Consider the following 19,345-nt stretch of genomic DNA (forward strand, 5'->3'; position numbering starts at 1 on the left):
AAAGGGGAGGGTTTACGTGACGTCATTGCTGCGGGAAAAGCACGCGTGGTCGATTTGTTTTGATTGTGGCGGTGTTGGATTGATTTTACAGAAATCCGACAAATGTGGGTCTGTTTCATTGCTGTTACACCACGGTGGTCACGGGTTTACAGCAGCACCAGGGCCTGACCTGACACGAACCTGCGGGACTGATTAAGGGAAGGAAACACTCGCATCTGTTAACGCCAGATCCACGAGCAAAGATTTTCCCTGCATTAAAGATCTTTAACGCTGTCATCTAAGGTCTTCAACTGCAGACACAGACTACACCAAACTACACCTGCTTTGCATCTTCCTGCACTGTGTAAACGGTTCATGTAGTTAAAAAACACGATAGTTTATTAACCTTAGATAGCCAACCCATGATTATGATGGCGAAGGAAAACTCTATCTGGTTGGGGACTTAGTCTATCGTCGTCAATCTTTAAACAGTGTTGAATATTTCATAATCCCTTTTACAAACATACAAAAATAATTTCTGTCTTTGATTACCTTCTTAAATTATGCATGTCAATCTAATTGATTTTTCATTTAGATCTGGATATTTTTTTATTACACTACTTATTAAAAAAGTTTTAAAACATTAAAATATTTTTTTATAGATTACTTTAATTAATCAGATACAACAATGTATTACAAGTTATTTTAAAGTTTAGAATAAATCTGAGTTTTTTTTTTAACTTTTACTTTTGTATAGTTTGTAAATAGTCTTTTTTTTTTTTTTTTTTTTAAATATATATATATATTATTTTATTTTATTTATTTTGTGTGTGTGTGTGTGTGTGTGTGTGTGTGTGGGGGGGGGGGGGTTTAAAAAGTTTAGATGCAGGACTGCTGCCCAAATATATATATATATATTTTTTTCCTTTTCTACTGCAGCTTTTTTTCTTGTCAAAGCTTCAGACGAACTAGAATGTGAGTTAAACATCCATTAGAATATCTTTGCAGTGGTTCGCAAGATCCACCGCTTGAGGGCGCTCTTACTCAACTAGCCTAATCCCTGTTCATTCTGTATAATCACAATATTTACCCATGGAATGTAATGTAATGTGGTGATGTAACCAAGATATATGCATTTAGTGAACACACTAAGTATCTGCACTTACCTCTAGTTTATGCATTTTTCTCTCCCTTTGTATCTCACTGCTCTCCCCATTAAAAACTTTTGTTTGACAGTCTTTGGAACACAAAGCTTCTACAAATGTTGTAAACAGTTCAGAGAGGTTTGTTCCAAACTAGGCTAAACTTAAAAAGTTGTGTTCTTGTAAATGCATCAGTAGTGAACTAATCTGATAACCATAGGTGGAAGAAGTATGCAGATATTCTACTTGAATACATCAGCGTTTTGGCAGATAAGGTTGGCAGATAAGGGCTGCAACATGATTTCCCTCTTTGATGCAACTTAAGCTAAGTAGTGAGTAAAAAAAAAATCACACACACAAAAGACATGGGACAGACAAAACAAATTTACATGGATCAGTTTTTCAGATAACTATTTTAAAAAGATTATAAGTGTTTTTTTTCAATATATGTATTTCAAAGGAAGAAACCGTATGGACCCAATACTTAGTCAAGTTTCTCTCAAGGATTATTCCATCATAATACATGATATGTTCTGGTGTATAAACCAGCATTCATAAATGTAACATTGGCCACATAATCTGACATAAATCTGATTTTTGAGCCTCTAGTGTAATGTTACATTATCAAAATATGAAGCAGAAATAATTTAGAAAGAGATAGTTGGTGTTTTTTGGTATGAATGTCAACATTTTTTGATACTAATTTCTCGAAGGGCATCCTCCATCTGCATGATTCACATTTTCAACCCTTGTGTCACCCCATCTCGCTACATTGCAAAGCTAGCCCTCATCAAAAGTCAAATTAATTATCTCAGTTATTTGAATAGCTCCATGCTCCTCTCTTTCTGACTCTGCTGTGGCTGGCAGCTCCATGTTGAATGTGTCCTATTAATCGCAATGTGACGCAATGACGACGCTAATGTCAAGCAAGGCCACCTCTGTTGGACACAGAGTTTCCACAGTCTTCCATCTGCTGCTGGATGTTTGTGAAAACAGATAGGCATCTATCCTGAAAAAACTTTTGAATTAACCCCTTACATGTCAAATGTAGACATACAGTATACCAAAAGCTAAGTTTCCTGCCTTTGTTATTGTTTTTCTGTGTGCATTTTGTAACATCACCTCAGCACCTCTCAGTCTTAATAATCTCTGTCTCACTGTGTTTCTTTGCCACTTTATTTCTTCCACTTTGTCTCATTTGGATGTTTCCCCTTGGCACAACTTTTACTCGCCTGTTTTTCTTGACTTTTGGCCTGGATGAAGCTTCAGGTAGCTGTTGTCTTTGAGATAAAAGTAGCCATACCTCTATTTGGCTGCACCAGCATGACCACTGACTTCCTCTGAGTCAACCAAACACCTGCATCACACCTCACTCTGTCTGACTGGACATTTAGGAAGTCAACAGTCTCACACATACTCAGGATGAGATGTGTGTGTGTGTGTGTGTGTGTGTGTGTGTGTGTGTGTGTGTGTGTGTGTGTGTGTGTGTGTGTGTGTGTGTGTGTGTGTGTGTGTGTGTGTGTGTGTGTGTACTTCCACAGCTCAAATTGTCCGATGGGTGTGTACTGTTGGTCCTGTGAGATTACACACCTGTGTGAAGTCAAGACGTGCAGCACCCTCACACAGACACCTGCAGATAACAGAATTCTCACCCGCTTCTCTGAGATGGTGCAGGTGTGAATCACTGTCTCTCTCCTCCTTACCATCCCTCACCCCCCTCTGCCACAATCCCCTAAAAACTCTCCAGAAATAGGCCCCTCATCAGTGAGTCAGGATCCCAGCTCACCCATCCAGGCCCCTCTGAGCGGGAGGTGGAAGTATGAGAGGTCTCAGGGAGCAGGGTGAAAAATGTGAAGAGCAAAAATAGAAATGGACAAACATGAGTAGGGGATGTGAGGGCAAGTAAGCAAGTAAGCAAGAAAGCAGCAAGCAGGCAGCACTTGTTACTTCACTCCAGTGAGGTAGACAATGAAAATGGAAAAGGTGGCATGAGGAGCTGTAAATAAGTGTGATTCCTCATCAAAGCTGTCTCTCCTCCAGGAATTACCCTTGTGTTCATTCTCTAAAAAAAAATCTAGTCTTGATGTTTTTTTTTGTTTTGAATTAGTGTATTTAAGTGTATGTCCAACGTTACACATGCATACATACAATATTTTCACTATCTTGGCCCAATTTCTCAGACGTCAAGCTCAGTCAGGAAAGCTCACATGTTCTATCTATTGTCTGTCATCTTCAACTAAAGGCAGAAAGGCCAGAGTTAAACCAACATATCAATCATATTATGACAGCCAATGTTTAACTGAGAGATATTAACATAATATAGTGTCATACACGCCCCTGAGAAACACCTCTACACAACTGCTCACTGCAAATCATTCCTCAATAGAAGTTGTTTCTTTTGTTGTTTTGCTGTACTATAAAAATTTTGTTGTACCATTGTAAGGTGACAATAGAAGCATTCTATTCTATTCTGTTCTATTCTATTCTATTCTATTCTATGTCTGTCCATGATGATACCTGTCCTGGTTTTGACCATTTAGATTTGGCTATGATCTGTAGTTAAACACAGGTTGAAAGTATCATATCAAATCATTTTTCCCACAACAAATACTGTCTATACTTTTAGTAAATTTTCTTATTAAAATGATTAAATCTTAACATGATTAACTTTTTATAAGGCAGTCACTTACATGGTAGTTACCCAAGTCTTACTGACATAATGGTTCAAAATATATATTCATCTTGTCTCATTCAGGGTCATCTTTTGTAGCTTCTCTGTAACATTACACCTAATCATCTTTGGTAGGTAAAGCTAACCTGGTTTCACACCTGAACCTGAGCACTTGAAAATCATTCATGACAACAGGTCAGCATCCATCAGCACATTACATCACCTCAATTTTATCAGCAGCTATGGTGTGGCCAAGTTTTAACTTTCAGCTTCTGAATCACCCAACCTTGTGATATGAGAAATGGTACTTAAACAAAAGCCCACACATTTACTTTAGTTTATAAGGATGTATTGGTGTATGAAGACAGGGTAATCAGCCAGGTGGAAACTTGTGTTTTTATATAAGAGTGTGTGCACACAGTGATAAGTTTTATTCTTTGGTTATATGGGTTTTTATATGTTAGAACATGGCTTTATAGGTTTAGTGATCTGGATTCTGTACATTCTGGTACTACGTGGGATGTTTGCGTTATCTTCACCTGCAGATTCACTTAAACAATACAGGGCTCTCTATGGGCTTTAGGCATTCATCTTTATCTCACACACCAAATGCTACACACACACACACACACACACACACACACACACACACACACACACACACACACACACACACACACACACACACACACACACACACACACACACACACACACTTTAATTGAAGAAAGTCTGGCCTAACTAGAAGGACAGCTCACCTTAATTAAGATTTCAGTGCTCAAAGGGTAAGCTCCATTTGGTGCACTGAACATCTGAACGTGAGGTTCCTAGTTATCCAAACTGTCTTTAAATAGCATTGCACTGCCAGTGTGTCATTCTTGGTCACAAATACGCGTTTCCTCACATTAAGACAGCTTTTGGGAGACCGACACTTGTATTCATGCCAGCTTACATGTAATGACCGGGTAAGACTCCAGTTTCTTGCTCATGGACTCTTTGGCAGCAGCCCTTTCTGTGCCTGCAGAGGAGCAGTCAAGATTTTGAGCCGTGACGTATTTACCAACAGGGACGCGCGAGTTTTCACACCGGTGCTCCATCTCCTTGAGAGGCGACTATTTGGGGAGATAAACTGCGCCTCGCCTCCCTGACCACTCTCTCTCCGTCACCACGAGCACTTGACTTGACAGAAAGCTCACCTTCCGGCTGTCTCAGTCCACCTCTGTCCACCAGGAGGGAGAGAGCAGCAGTTCATCCTCCATCCTCACTTTGACCAGTGAATAACTTTAGTTTGGAAGTTGTTGGACACGTTTCCCAAGATTAAAAAGTGAGATTTGAACTGCAGCTAAGGTCGTGAAAGATGCTGGATCACTGTAAAGAAATTTCAGTGTCCTGGTTCTTTGGATACCTGCTTTGTCAGTTGGTCACTTCTGTTGTCAATGCAGACGGTAGGTTATTTTTTTTCTATTTATTTTTTCTTTTAAAGAATTGCTTTAATTTTAAAGTGACATAACAATTGATTTCATTTTGAACACATTTTGTCCAAAACATAACCTACAAGTCGATAAGGAATGACAAACGAGTGTCACTGAGTTTAATTGGACCTTGGTGATGCTCCAATCGTTTCTCAGAGCACGCGCTGTCACTTGTCTCGCGTGTCGCCAAAATCGATGGAGATTTATTTTAAAACCCTCTTTTTGTAAGTATTCAATTTTATTGATATGAATATCCCTTCGCATACCTTTACAGACGGTGTCTCCTCTTTTAATGAAGCACTGCGTAGCATGTATTAATGTATAGACTTTAGCATAGCCCCTGCTTATATTTCAACACTTGATGTGAAGTTGCAACGAGACGGTATTAAAAGTGACACTGAGCTCATGTTATGAGGTGAATAGACCACACCTTAAGAAGAATAACTTTATTTGGAAGCAGAAAATTAATATGCTCAGATAAATCAATCCTTAGTTCTGTCAGCTCTATATCTTGTTTTAGCAGCCTTTTTTATGTTGGTATGTGTGCTTTGTCTCTCAAACGGCACGAACTGCTTCACTGTTTAAGTATTTATCACAATGCAAACAGCATGTTAATCCAAGCAATAAAAGGTCAAAATTATGTATAGACTTATGTCCACAGTAGTCCACATAACAAGTGAAACTAATCGTGCTGTCTGCCTTGAACAAATTTATACAGCTTTTATTTCATGTGAGACAAAGATAAAAGTGTGACACATTATTTTTGATATGAAAGGGATATTATTTATTAATCAAAACAGTAACAAAATAGTATTAAAGCTTTTTATTAAATATAATTAGGGATGGGTACCGAATTTGGTACACTGGAGGTACCGACTGAATTCTGTTTTAAGTACCGGGTACAGATTCATGTGAAATCAAAAGGTACCAGGTTTAGGTACCTAAATGCATCCTTGTGACTGTGAGGGAGTGGAAAAGTAGGTGATTTTCCATACTGGACATGAACACGGCATTGCAAGGTTATAAATTGAAGAAAAAATATGTTAAATTGTAAAAGAAAATATTTCAACATTAAACAAATTTTTACCACATAAAGCCAAAAAAGTAACTAAAATTGGTACTGTTGAGTACCAGTACCAATTGCCAGGTAACAGGCATCGGTACCGTATCGTTTCAAATGTGAAAGGTACCCATCCCTAGAAATAATACACATCACTTGAAAAGCCCAGCTTACACTCCTAGGGTCAACTGTGTAACGTTGACTTGGACAGTTTTGTTTTGTCCTTTTGAACATTAATGGTTGAAAATCCTCTCCCTCAGGTCGGGTGTTTGTGGTGAATCTGAGGAACTCCTCTGGTCTGGAGGGCTTCACAGATGCTGAGCGAGCTTGTGCCTTCCAACAGTCTCGCTTAGCATCAGCACAGGAGCTTCATCACGCTGTGGCGGAGTGCTTCTTCTCTTCATGCACCCGAGGGTGGCTCTACGGAGGCTCAGTGGGGTAAGTAAGAAAAAAAAAAAAAAAAACAAAGAAAAGATACAGCTCAGTGCATGTTTCTGCATGAGGGTCTATATAGTTGTAAGGCACATGTGGAGAAACCTGGGTTTTTGGAAGAGGTTAAAGGTCATGTTGGTAAAAGAGATGAAAGAGAAAGGAAGTGAAGGCAGCAGCGGCAGCTTTAAAGGGAAAGGGAAGATAGGAGGAGAGAGTGACACATTTCAGGGGGAAAGAGAGAAGAGGACAGAGAGAAAGACTCCTCTGTTCCCCCCTGGAGGAGGAGGGAATTCTGAGCCGGGGTGTCATGTCGACAACTGCCTCCATTTACACCTCTCATCTCCACGGTAACATGACACACAGCCTTCAGCATCCAGAGACAGAAACAGACAGACAGGCCCGACAGAAAGTACATCATTATATCCAGGTGTTTGACTGACAGCTGGTTTCCTCGGGGAGTTATAGCAGAGGACAAATGGAAATTGGTACAATCCTTAAAGTGTATGGTGCTTTAAAATAAGATGATGACAAGCCTGTAGGGTGTAAGTGTTCGGGATTATGTTTGCTTGTGCTCTTCAGAGTTGAGAGCTGTTTGAATTCTTTAAAACTGGGAGGTGTTTTGGTGATATTTCCTTATCTAAAGTAATTCTTAAAAATGTATTTTTTATGCTCATTCCCCCAAAGAATCCCCCTCCCCTCTGTGAACACTTATAAAGATTTCTAAAATAGTCTCTGCCTGTACTTCCATCCTATTACTTGATTAATTACTTTGAAAATCAACTGCCTAGGCAATTTCCCATAGCCTGAGTGGATATCTTACATTTACAGCCATAGAAATAGCAGCAGATCCTCACTCCTGAAAAACTCTGATAAAGTTATTCAAATAATTTCATAGTAAAGAAAACTTTGATGAGTTTAGTCAACTTTACATTAGAGGACATCTTCACAGAAATGACAGATATCTGTTACATTTGTTGTTGTTTTTTTTAAGTTATTAAGCTTGTGAGTTAGCCAGGATAAAGGACAATAAATGCGTTTATTTTTGAACTACTGTTTACAAGGGGTTAAGTTGGTGTCGCCAAAGTCCAACAGCCCTATGAGCTAGCATTGATCTGGATAAGAAGTAAAACAGGATACCGTAAACTGACACAATGTAAGATTATACATTTTCATCAAACCATTTGAAAATCAACCCTTTTGAAAATCATTATTTAATGCTCTGAAAATACATCGACCTCCTTTAATCATTATTCACAGAAGCCAGCAATGCTAGGAAACCAAGCCTGCTACAAAATGGTGTCTGGTCTGAGAATGACAAATGTCTGGGCCGAGGAAAAGCTGACACGTATTCCCTCTGCATGCTTCTCACTCTCTGTGAGCTGGATGGTAGACTTCAGCTTTCACACCCTCTTACCATGTTTCACAGTGTATCACTTAGCTAAGGCTCTGTCGGTTCAAGCTGTGTACCTGTCCAGCCTTTTCATTTCGGCCTGCCTCGTTCTCCTGCTGGAGGATTGGAGGTTGGGTGGACCAGAGATATTCTTTGTGTCTGTTAGGGATGATTTTAGGATCTGACTTTGAGGGGTGCCTTGCCCCTATAGAGATGGGATATGAACAGTTTCTGGCAAGTGTTACATTTAGTTACATTTATCATGGGTATGATTCCTTTTTTCCAAATAAGAGGAGGTTGAGAAGAATCCACCCTAAATTAGGTTCCTTTACACTCCTGAAAGACAGAGTAACATCAGCTGAAATCTAGTCTTGAGACTGTCTGGCTCTCTGATTCTTTTCATAGAGCAATAAATCATGTATATCACCTATACAAACTGAGCACTCTGAACCATCATTAGTTTCTACAAATATCGATGGAAACTCAACTTTATCTGCCATCACTTTACAAGAAAGTCTTTTATGTAAGAGACAGAATCCCTTGGGAGAACTAGACTGGTTGGTGGATGGCGATCTCCAATGATGGGGCAAATGGTAGAGACAGATACATGACATAGCATATGTTGCAGGATATGGAAATAACACCTGAACCAAAAGTAGAATGGTACTGAATGAATATTTTGTTTGCTGTTTTACAATTACGGATCTTTATTGGGAAAAATTGCCATAATTAATCGACACAGCTCAAGAAAAATATTACCGTCTCTTTGTACCTAGATATTTTAATTTATAGATGGGGCAAATTACAATATATCTTAAAATATAAAACCTACTTTGAAGCTTAATACCCCTCTGTTTTATCTTACCTGCTATCTTTCACACCCAGAGTCATACAACCTTATCTGCTACATTTTCATTGACAGCGATAGATGTATATATCTAGATGTCCATTTCGCATTTTGCATGTCTGAGTAATTTTTACACCTTGAGAATTTTGGACATGTTACACCTAGAGGAATTCTGATTCCCTCCTCCTCCTTGAAATGATCTCAGACAACAATTCATTGTAACACTAGATGCTTGATTTCAAACATGTTGTCACCCCCTTTTTAGGGGTGCTGAAACATCCCAAAATCTTCTCCCAGCACCCCTAAAAACTGTTTACAAAGGCTTATGCCCTGCTAGGTTTTTAAATTCAGCAGGTTTTTGGTTACCATATTGATTTTAAGTAAATTTAATCAATGATAGTGTATATACGGATATTTCTCTGCTTAGATCATAGAATAAAAATGTATCTGGTAGGGTTAATTATTGTGTTACAACACTTAGCACACTAATTTTTTATAATAAGGTAATGTCCCAGAGCTGCCATAGAAGCTGCCAAGAAGAAGTATTTATTTAGCATTATAATCAACAACTCCAATGCTCTCTTGCCCCATATTTAATTTTTACTTTTAAAATTATTTTCATACTTTCTTCTCTCATCCCCTCCCTCTTCTGTTGCTTTGTCTTAAACTTTCCCTCACCTCCTCAACCCAATACATCAGACCATTTTAAGAGAGACCCCCGGTCACATTTTAGCTCTGAGGATTTCATCTGCTCGTTAGATGATAATTATAATAACTTTATTGTTTAAATGGCATCTTTAAAAACAAGGCACACAAAGGGCTGTGGATGGGAAATGAAAGCAGGATAATTGGGGTGATGTGATGTCATCTGTTGAAACCAGCCAAGGGTCAAAATGCCACATCCTGAACTAATCCGAGGCAAAAGATTTATTTCATGACAGAGACGAAGAAGTTACAGAATTGAAGTCAGTGGATGACTTTCTAAATAGAATACTATTTTTAAGCTCTTAAATGAACAAATATTTTTCCGCATGTACTGAACTATTTTACATGTTTTACCAAACATGATTCTCTGACGTTACTGAGCAAGTATTGCACTGACATAATATTGAGGTGTGTTGCGTAATAACAAGTACTTCTCAGAATGACTCCCCTACCCTAACGTCTTCCTCCGACCTGTCAATCACACATCTGCTACCACAGTAACCAAACATAACAATACCAGCAGACTAAATCAACGCTCAGGGTCACAAAAACACACAGTAGGTTGCTTTTCCACAAATAGTTGTGTCATGTAAGGTGAGGACATTGAGGTATGGTAGAGATGATGAGAGGTCACATACAGTTGCTTATGAGTTTAATGTGAAAACAGCTCTTGTGTTTTTTGACTCACTCTCACTGTTTTCTTGGCGGTTTCTGTCTAGCACTGATTTTTTTCTATCTCTCTAACTTTCCTACTTTTGTCCTTATAAGCCCAAGTTAGCATGGCACAAGCATGCAGCATGACTCACACCACTTCTCACAGTCTCGCTGCGCTGCCAGTCAGAAATTCTTTCCAATTACCGATGCTTTGATTAACTCAGGAACACCAGTTCACACAGACAAGGACACACGTGCATATGTCCAAGCTAGTGCCACTTTCTTTTGTTTTCAATGCTTCTTTGTTAGAAATGGCACCAATCACTACTGTTTTTAATAAAAAATGTAATACATCTGGCTTTCTATAACGTTTCTGTGCTCAGTCAAACTCTGCTATGTGTCTGGAGCAGCTATGGGAACATGATTTGATTGGCCTGGGAAGTCTGAGTCAGTCTTATCTGCTGCTTTTGTTTGACAAATAGCCTAATGATGCTATAAACCTTAATGTTGAGACAAAAATAGACTATTTACTCAGCATTTTTTCTCTTCCCCAGCAGCTTGTAGACATTATTCATTCGGTCCCTGTGGAGCGTGCATTATATTAAGACTCTGCTGTTATCATTGTTCTATATGAAGCTGGCCGGCTGTGAGTGGAGGCTCCAGCATGGGAACATCTACCCGTAATGTGCCCCCTGTGTGATAATATTGTGCCACAGGCTACAAGTGCTGATACTGCATGTCTGAGCTGTGATAACATATCCTGGACCCTGATGTCATGACTTAAAATATTTAGATAAGCAACAAATCGGTGACCAAGAGAGCACAGGGTACTTTATATAAGTGTACATGTATGATGTAATGTTACTGTGAACATGTATGAACCAAACTGCTCCTTTAGATGTAATTTTGTTCTTACTTTTATACATGATGTCGTCATGAGTTGGAGGAGTCCTCCGATAATTCACTGCTGTAGATGTACTGCTTCATCTGCTTCAATTTAACAACAGCACAAACAGGGTGGAGTTTCTTCACCCCTTTAGAGGGTCACAGGGTAAATACAACTGGCTGTAATTTGATAAGTAACAAAAAAATTCAAAAAAACAAAAAAACAAAACGCTTTTCATGTTGCCTCTGCCTCTCCCTTCAGTGGTGCTTTGATGCTTTGCTTTTGACCTTTTAGTATTCGTGTGCGTGTGCGTGTGTGTATGATAATCATTTAATCAATCCTTTTTTTAACTGACTTCCAGGACCACAGTGTGTAATGTTGTGGGTGGTGCTCTTAAAGCAGTGGATGTGAGGACAGAAAACGCCACAGGAGACAACACACACCTCAACGCATTCTGCATCAAAGACAGAGGTCAGTAAACACACAAACAGACATATATGTGACGATAAGGTCTCAGAACTGGCCTTATTGGAACAACTTTTGCACACGTAGGAAAAAAATCTCTAGCCATTTTTTAAATGTGCAAGAAATGTGAATTAGTTTATATGAGCTACAGTGATCTGCATTCTTTTGCCCATAAGTTGTGCATCACATTCGGATGTAAAAAGACATATTTAACAAACATACCCCAAATGCAGGGTCTCTTTTAACCTTTGTTGGGCTGGTTTCTAATAATTTTGTCATTTAAACTACCTTGAAATTTGTATTTAATGTCCATAATGAAGCACAGTCCACATTAGATCTTTGCTTTTCGTAAAATGACTTTGTCTTTGAACATACAATTTGAGGTCCATTGAGAAGCTTTATTGAAGCATTTAATTTTATCACATGATGTTTGACTTTAGAAAGAGAAGGGTATTGATTTAAAGTTAACCTGGAACATCACAGTCAGGTTTCACAGTCTTTATATAAAACAGACCTGGTTCTTAAAGTCTCTTAGTAATATTTTTGTCACTGAAATAAATCAGTAGAAATAAAAAATAGTCTCTGACTCAATTTATTTGTTAGTATTTTTTTTTCAAATAATCAGTGTTTCTTTGGTTTAATTAACGTGAAAATCAGACTAGGGGAAATACATAGTCTTTATCTCATCCAGGAAGCATTGTTAGTGTTTGTGTTTGTCTAAATTAAATCCACAGTTTTTACAAACCTCATTGCTTCCTTTCCCTTGAGTCTTTCTTATCTTTTGTTTACACTGAGGATTGTGCTGTGGTGATATAATTGCTCATGTTTTAACTGAAGAACACTGTGCACTGTTTAACAGGGGTTGCATCACCACCATCATCTAATAGGAAAACCATTTTAAACACTTTTGTTGGACTTTTTGTTGGTGGGGTCTGAATAGATACAGTGTGCTCTGTGTGTTTGTGTTGACAGGTGTACCTTGTGGGGACCCTCCATCCTTTCCAAATGCCCGTCTCCAGGGGCACAGTGGGTATGAGATGGGGGATGAGCTGCTCTACACCTGTGTGCCAGGTTATTTAATGCCCAGTGGACACAAAGCTTTCAGTCTGCTATGCGACAGCTGTGGAGAGTGGTACGGACTGGTGGAGATTTGTGTCAAAGGTAATCGTTTCTGAAAATCTTCCTCCTCAAACCTTTGACCTTTGACCCAGACAGGAGACCTCTCTAAACTCAACCTCCTTGCCTCTGTCTTGTTAGCCCTCATTGTTGTAAGGTAGTCCTTGATTCCTGGCTTTGGGAAAACAACGCCCCAGTTGTTAGTTGGGATGAAAATGTCTGCTATCACACCTCAGTGTGACATACCAGAAAGCTGACCAGTTTATAGCTGAGGGAGAAGAGGGCATGAGCCGTCCATGGTGAGCTACTAAAGCTGTAGCATTTCCTGAACCATTAAAGATAAAGTTTAGGGGTCAAAGACTGATAGGAAGAGATCAGAAGTTTGACCTCTTTTGGTTTAGCTGAGCACAAAGACTGCCAGTGAGAGTGCACTGCAAGAATAGCTCTATGTCAATGAAACAAAATGAATCTATCAACACCCAAAATTAGTATTTGTATGTTTTTGTAAAATCTTTGCTTCATTTTTTCCTTTCCTTAGAGCAAAGTGATATTATCTATTCTTTCATAAGGCTGCTGGACGTGGTGTATCTTAAACAAATGGCTCAGAATGACTTCAATCCACTCATCCCCTGCCATCCTTCTCATCTCGTGTCAGTGCAGTTGTACTCGGAGTTGAAAATCCTGGGAATATTCAAAGTTGGAAACTTTCCATGGAAATTAACGTGAATTAACAGGAATTTGGGGGAATTTATATTAACTGTATTTACACAGTCATATACATATAGGCTATATATGTTAAACATTTTGGTTTGTTATAAGCAGACATGCATGCAAACATGTCTGATGCAAGTATTTTCAAATCAAGTGGATAACTTGGGGCTGCATGATGGCACAATAGCAAGAAGGTCACCAGTTCGAATCCTGGTTCGCCTTTCTGTGTGTAATTTGCATGTTCTCCCTGTACATGCGTGTGTTCTCTCCTGGTACTCCATGCATGATCACAGGTTAATAAATGATCCAAAATTGTCCATAGGTGTCTGTGTGTGAATGGCTGTCTGTCTTTAAGTGGCAGCCCTGTGATTCACTGGCTACCAGTCCAGGGTGTACCCTGACTGACAGCTGGGATAGGCCCCAGTCACTCATGGCCCTGAACAGGATAAGTGGTTAGGAAAATGAATGAATGAAAGTTGATGACTAGTAAAGAAAAATCCAGGGGATTTTTGAAAACTTACTTTAAGTTGACAGAATCAAAACCCAGAAAAATTCCAATATTCCTGAGCTAAGATTCCCATGTAATTTTTAAGGAAACTTTCCTTTAATTCATTGGAAATCTTCCACCCCCCAGCTGTGCTTATGATTTAAATTGTTTGATTGAATTCAGGTTATAAAGTCTGTCTCCCTTTGTGTTTCTTTAGATGAGACTGTAGGTCACATAGACTACGAGGACAAATTCCCAGATTCATATGAAGAAACGGATCACCAAAGTGAGAGACCAGCAGAGGCTCACGGTGAGGTGTACGAGGAGGTGCATGGAGCTGCGACTCCAAGTCAGAAACCGCAGGAGATAAGCTTGAGTATCGAAGAAGATGAGGAACATCAAGACCAACGTGACCAGCATGAGGTAGAAGGAGAGGTGATTGGCATTCAGTTCGAAGGAAGAGAAACCGATGAGGAACGGCCAGTTGAAGACTTCATAGGCCACCCGAGGTGGGAGCAGGAGAGGAGGGAGGTGGTCACCACCGATGCTGCTCCTGCTACCCAAGCGCCTGTGTCCCTCCTCTCACAGAAACACATGTTCTGGTTTCCCTCTGAAGCCTTTCAGGAAGATCCTGTCTCTACTAATCCGGCCACACAGAGAGCCTCAGGTGCCAAATCAGAGGAAAGCAAAGAGCAGGAGAGCCAAGAGAGGAAGGACCAGCACCTTGTTCATATCGATGACGACGATCATAAACCAGACGATGATGATCATAACACAGATGACCAAGATGATCGTAATGACAGCCACCACCACGACCAGGATGGCCATGAGGATAGCCGCCACGATGATGAAGACGATCCTGATAGCCACCAGGAAGAAGATGACCACGATGAACATGTGAAACATTACATCCCAGATCGAAGGGACAGCCAAGAAAAACACGACCATTACGATATGGGCGAACACGAAGAGGAGCGTGATCGGGTTCGCCATGGCAGCCAGGAATACGATGATACTTATGATGAACATGAAGGTTATGAGGATCATGAGGATTTGACTGATGATGATGGCAAAGACAGTCAGGAACATCTTGACCGTTCAGAGGAGCATCCAGACAGCCATGACCATGACCATGACCATGACCACAACCACGACCACGACCACGACCACGACCACGACCACGACCACGACCAGCATGAGGAGCATTATGACCTGGAAGATGATGACAATGAGCATTACCCAGATCATGGTGGTCACGAACACGATGACCATGACAGTTATGATGATCACGATGATCACGATACCCATGAAGATTTTGATGACACCCGTCAGCATGTTATCATTTCTATCCCCAAAGATAATCGTCAAAATATCACCCAGCAGGCAACAGGTGGAAAGGTGACCACAGATGACACCTGGCTCGATGGCTACCCTGTTGTTCGAGGAGAAACGGAAAATGGTGATTCCACAACAGACAGACTAAGACCAGAAGACGGGAGCAGAGACATAGCCATCAGGACGTCAGACAAACCCAACGGGGTGGAATTTGGTGGACCCATCCCCTACACGAACTCACCAGAGGTCTTTCAGTCCCCCACAAGCCCTTCATTAGAACAAAGGGGTGTGGAGGAGATGCTGCCTGGCCAGCCCTCTGACTCCCCTTCTTACCCCGACACCCTGGACTACGACACACAACAAGCAGCTCCAACCCACTCCTGGCTTGGTGGCCCCACAGAACACCCCTTCCTTGACCAAGATCCAGCCCCACCGATGCAGGATAGCGACGTCCTAAGTGGAGTGATTGAGGAGCACACTTGGCACAACCTTCCAGGGGAGGCCGGTGAGAGAGGTGAGATAGAAGGGGAGTTGGGGGAGGCAATGTGTCCAGGGGAGAACTGCACCTCTCCTCCTCCTAGCTCCTCCGGCCGGGGGCCCACGGTGGCGGCCATAATCGCAGTAGTGTGTTTAGTTGCTGCCGCGGTCATCATTGGGGTGTGGTGTTACAGACGGCAACAGCAGAAGAGCTCGATGTACGAGATGAACGGGAAGGGCCAGAGTCAGAGCAGGCAGGGCCAACAGATAGAGATGCAGCAGAAAGTGTAAGCACAGGAGGGGAAGACATTTGGACTCTGACAGAGGAAAAAGACTATTGAGGAACATTTGGATGACTTAGAGAGGAAACACAGCTCCTCGTCTTGCTTGAAAATACCGCAAAAGTGAAGGTTTTGGGTAGGTTCTGAGAGATGAGTTGTGCTTTGGTTCTTTTTTTGTGAGCAAAAACTTATCTATGTGATGAGAAACAGGAAGAACTGAGGTGAACTGCCTCACCTGTTCTTCCGTTATAGGTTTTTACTCACCTTTGCCATATGCTCAGTATTTCCAAGCCATTAACATCAAGCTGGGGTTGTGTCTGGACTAGACGTAACTTCAAGGACTTAAAACCAAGATTATGAGGACAAGACCATGTAGGAAAACCACAAGGCATGCCTCCCCTGCCTGGATATATGAACCAAGACTCCAATCTCCAAAACTCTTGGACATTGTGGTACAGATTCTCTGTGTTACCTTTTGCTTGTTATGTTGACTTTGCTAAATGCTTGTTTTTTGTTGATTCATTGTTGCTATTGATTCTTAATCCTCTGTTTGAGAATTTTGTGGCACAAAACCTTTTTTTTTCCTCAAGTCAAAGACTCTGAAGTTCAGAGCACTTCAGATCCTCATTGAAGTTATGGGCAGACAGCCTCAGACAAACAACTAGTCTTCTTTCAAACAGGCACAAACAAAAGAAAGGATGCTGATGGTGACGATGATGAGCAAAGATCTAGATGAGAGAGAGTTGTATGATCAGTGAGCACAGAAGCTTGAGGAGACAGGGAAGGATAAAAATGTGAGACAGCCAGTGTAAAATTAAAAGCCTTCCCACCTCTGTTGGTTTTGACGGCTGGCTGCTGAGAGATATGAAGTGAGTGTCTATTGAGACTCAACACTTAGCCCCCTTATATAAGTGTGTGTGTTTGAAAATAAGTTTGTGCGCTCGTCTGGGTGTCTTAGGTGTGCTCTATCCACCAGTCCACTATATGTCATGATGTTTGCTTACAGAATTCAAACCCAACAGAGATCAAACGTTGCAGTCCTGCTGCCAATGAAAATAAAGAAACTAAAGTCCCGTTTCCACCAAGCAGTCCCGTTTGGATCAGTACAGTTTGGTACAGTTTGGTACGAAGAGAGCTATACCCTCTCTTGGTAGGTGGTGTGTAAGCTGGACACCGATAGTTGTGACAGTTACGTGTTAGCGTGACTCCGCTAATAAATCCAACGAAGAAGAAAAGTCAATAAAACAAAGAGCAATGATGGAATTCATCCAGCAATTTGTCTTCTTGGTGATTTCCATGTGGCTCTTTGTTACAAAGTGCAATCAAGCTTTAATTCAGCCAGGAGAAATGCAGCAGCTGTCGTACAGTAAGTGACGATTCTTTCGACCAATGAATGGACTGCCGTGTTGTAGCTCCACCCTCTGGGGTTGGATATGTATGTCTGGCACCCCAATGGAAGGGTACCTAGAAGTGGGACCATTCCTCTCGGTTATTTGGGGATCTGTCCCAGGATTAGTCAGTGGAAACACCACAAAATGCTTGCCATACTGAGACAAATCAAACTGAACCGCTTGGTGGAAACGTGGCTTAAACCCCTACCTTTGACAGAAGTAGGAATTTCGGAGTTCGGAGTGGGAAAGCCCAGCTGGAACGCCCCCCATGGTCAGAATTTCCAACTTGTAAGTTCGAGCACCCACACCAGCCCCGAGTTCCCAGTAGGAAATTCCGAATTTGGGGGTAAACAGAAATCAAGCTCATGTTATATTCTGTTATTTTAGAATTGCGGACTAGTGTTTGTAGCAATAAATCGGCCATATATATAGTATTATTCGATGTTTATATACAGAAATACTGCTGTTCAGGCACGTTTTTCCGACTTGGCAACTGGAACGCTGAACTCGGAGATGACGTCACTCCCAGTTCCGAGCGCAAATGGACCGCAGCATTAGAACTAGCATTGAATTGTGAAAGTTACATTGTGCTCTTTGGACAGACCAAGGTTGACCAAGGTATTTGTTTATTTATCTTCTGATTTGTAATTATAAGCCTTTACTCCTATGTAAAATATTTGGGGTTGGAAACTAGATAAGGATCTAAAAAAAGTCTAGAAAATGTTGTTATGTCTTCATGTAGCTCATGTAAAACTACATAAACTAGTTGTACTGTCCACTACCAAAAACTGAAGGTTGTATTTTTGTATTATTGTGTACTGTAGCTGTGTGTGACTCTGTGATATTTAAACTCCTCGTTTCTGTACTGTGCAAAATACTTGAGAGCAAGGCCAAATACTATCATGAGATGCTTGTAAAAAGGGGAAAATGTAAATAAAATCAAATAAGCATAAAAGGATTTAGAGATAGATTTATAGTTTGTGATTCTGCTCATGTTTAAAGCTGTCTACAGCTAAATAAACATTTCATTTTCCTTTTTATGCCTGCTACACAATCATCCAGCTTTTTCATACTGTTTCCTTTTCCATCCTGATGTGTTAAATACATGCTGTCCAAATGTCTCACTTATTACTAAATGTTAAAACTTTCTGCCTATTAGCTTTACTGGTATTAAAGTAACTCTTAATTTTATTTCATGACTAAGAATCAAATGCTGTGGATGATAATTTTTCATGTCTGATACAGGGTCTGCTTCTCTCCACTCCCATTTACTTTATTTTTTACTGTAATGAGATACTGCTGCTGAAAAAAACCCAGATTGTTGTGACCTGGTCACAAAACACAGAAAGTTAAAATACATGATTTTTTTAGTATTTAATACAAAAACCATAACAGATTTGGAAACATTTATTTGAAACTTGCTCATTTTTATGATACTTATTATTTTTCATGTCTGCTTCTTCTTCATCTCAAAAAAACTACATGTATGATGTTGGGTAAAATGTCTACTGTTTTTCTTGTACTCACAATAAAGTTCTTAACATTTTTTTCCACCGCTGACTTCTCCAAACACATACAGTCATGGTCTCTCAATATACATGTTTGATATCTATCAGAATATGATTGATACTAAATAAACTGATCACGTTCAGTCGCACAAGTTCACTTACAAAGTAAGAATTTCATTTGTCCAGTCAGTCTCGGTAAATAACAGACACATGTTGTTTCGAAATGCCTATGTTTTCCATTTCAACCAAGTGGCAGCCTTTAGTTGTTAGTAGGGCTGAACGATTTTGGAAAATAATCTAATTGCGATTTTTTTAGACCAATATTGTGATTGGGAT

The 19,345-nt window shown here is 40.2% G+C and overlaps 1 protein-coding gene across 1 annotated transcript; it reads left to right on the forward strand.

Moving 5' to 3' along the window:
- The first annotated feature begins 4,999 nt into the window (after positions 1–4,999).
- Positions 5,000–18,945, forward strand: susd5 (sushi domain containing 5). The gene is made up of 5 exons (XM_074686942.1): positions 5,000–5,237; positions 6,585–6,762; positions 11,600–11,709; positions 12,676–12,864; positions 14,235–18,945. Exons 1-5 carry the CDS (start codon positions 5,150–5,152, stop codon positions 16,118–16,120), a joined length of 2,451 nt encoding a protein of 816 aa, XP_074543043.1. The 5' UTR covers positions 5,000–5,149; the 3' UTR covers positions 16,121–18,945.
- The last annotated feature ends 400 nt before the right edge of the window (positions 18,946–19,345 follow it).

This window comes from Halichoeres trimaculatus, unplaced genomic scaffold (assembly GCF_033239565.1).
Source record: "Halichoeres trimaculatus isolate MK-OKI-2021-1 unplaced genomic scaffold, fHalTri1.1 fHalTri1_scaffold_14, whole genome shotgun sequence".
NCBI classification, from domain to species: Eukaryota; Metazoa; Chordata; class Actinopteri; order Labriformes; family Labridae; genus Halichoeres; species Halichoeres trimaculatus.

Bases quoted from the DNA above. Each gene is read 5' to 3' on its own strand.
- susd5 (XM_074686942.1), top strand. From the start codon at position 5,150: ATGCTGGATCACTGTAAAGAAATTTCAGTGTCCTGGTTCTTTGGATAC. The intron at 5,238-6,584 runs GTAGGTTATTTT...CCTCTCCCTCAG, and splicing joins TTCTGTTGTCAATGCAGACG to GTCGGGTGTTTGTGGTGAAT. The intron at 12,865-14,234 runs GTAATCGTTTCT...GTGTTTCTTTAG, and splicing joins GGTGGAGATTTGTGTCAAAG to ATGAGACTGTAGGTCACATA.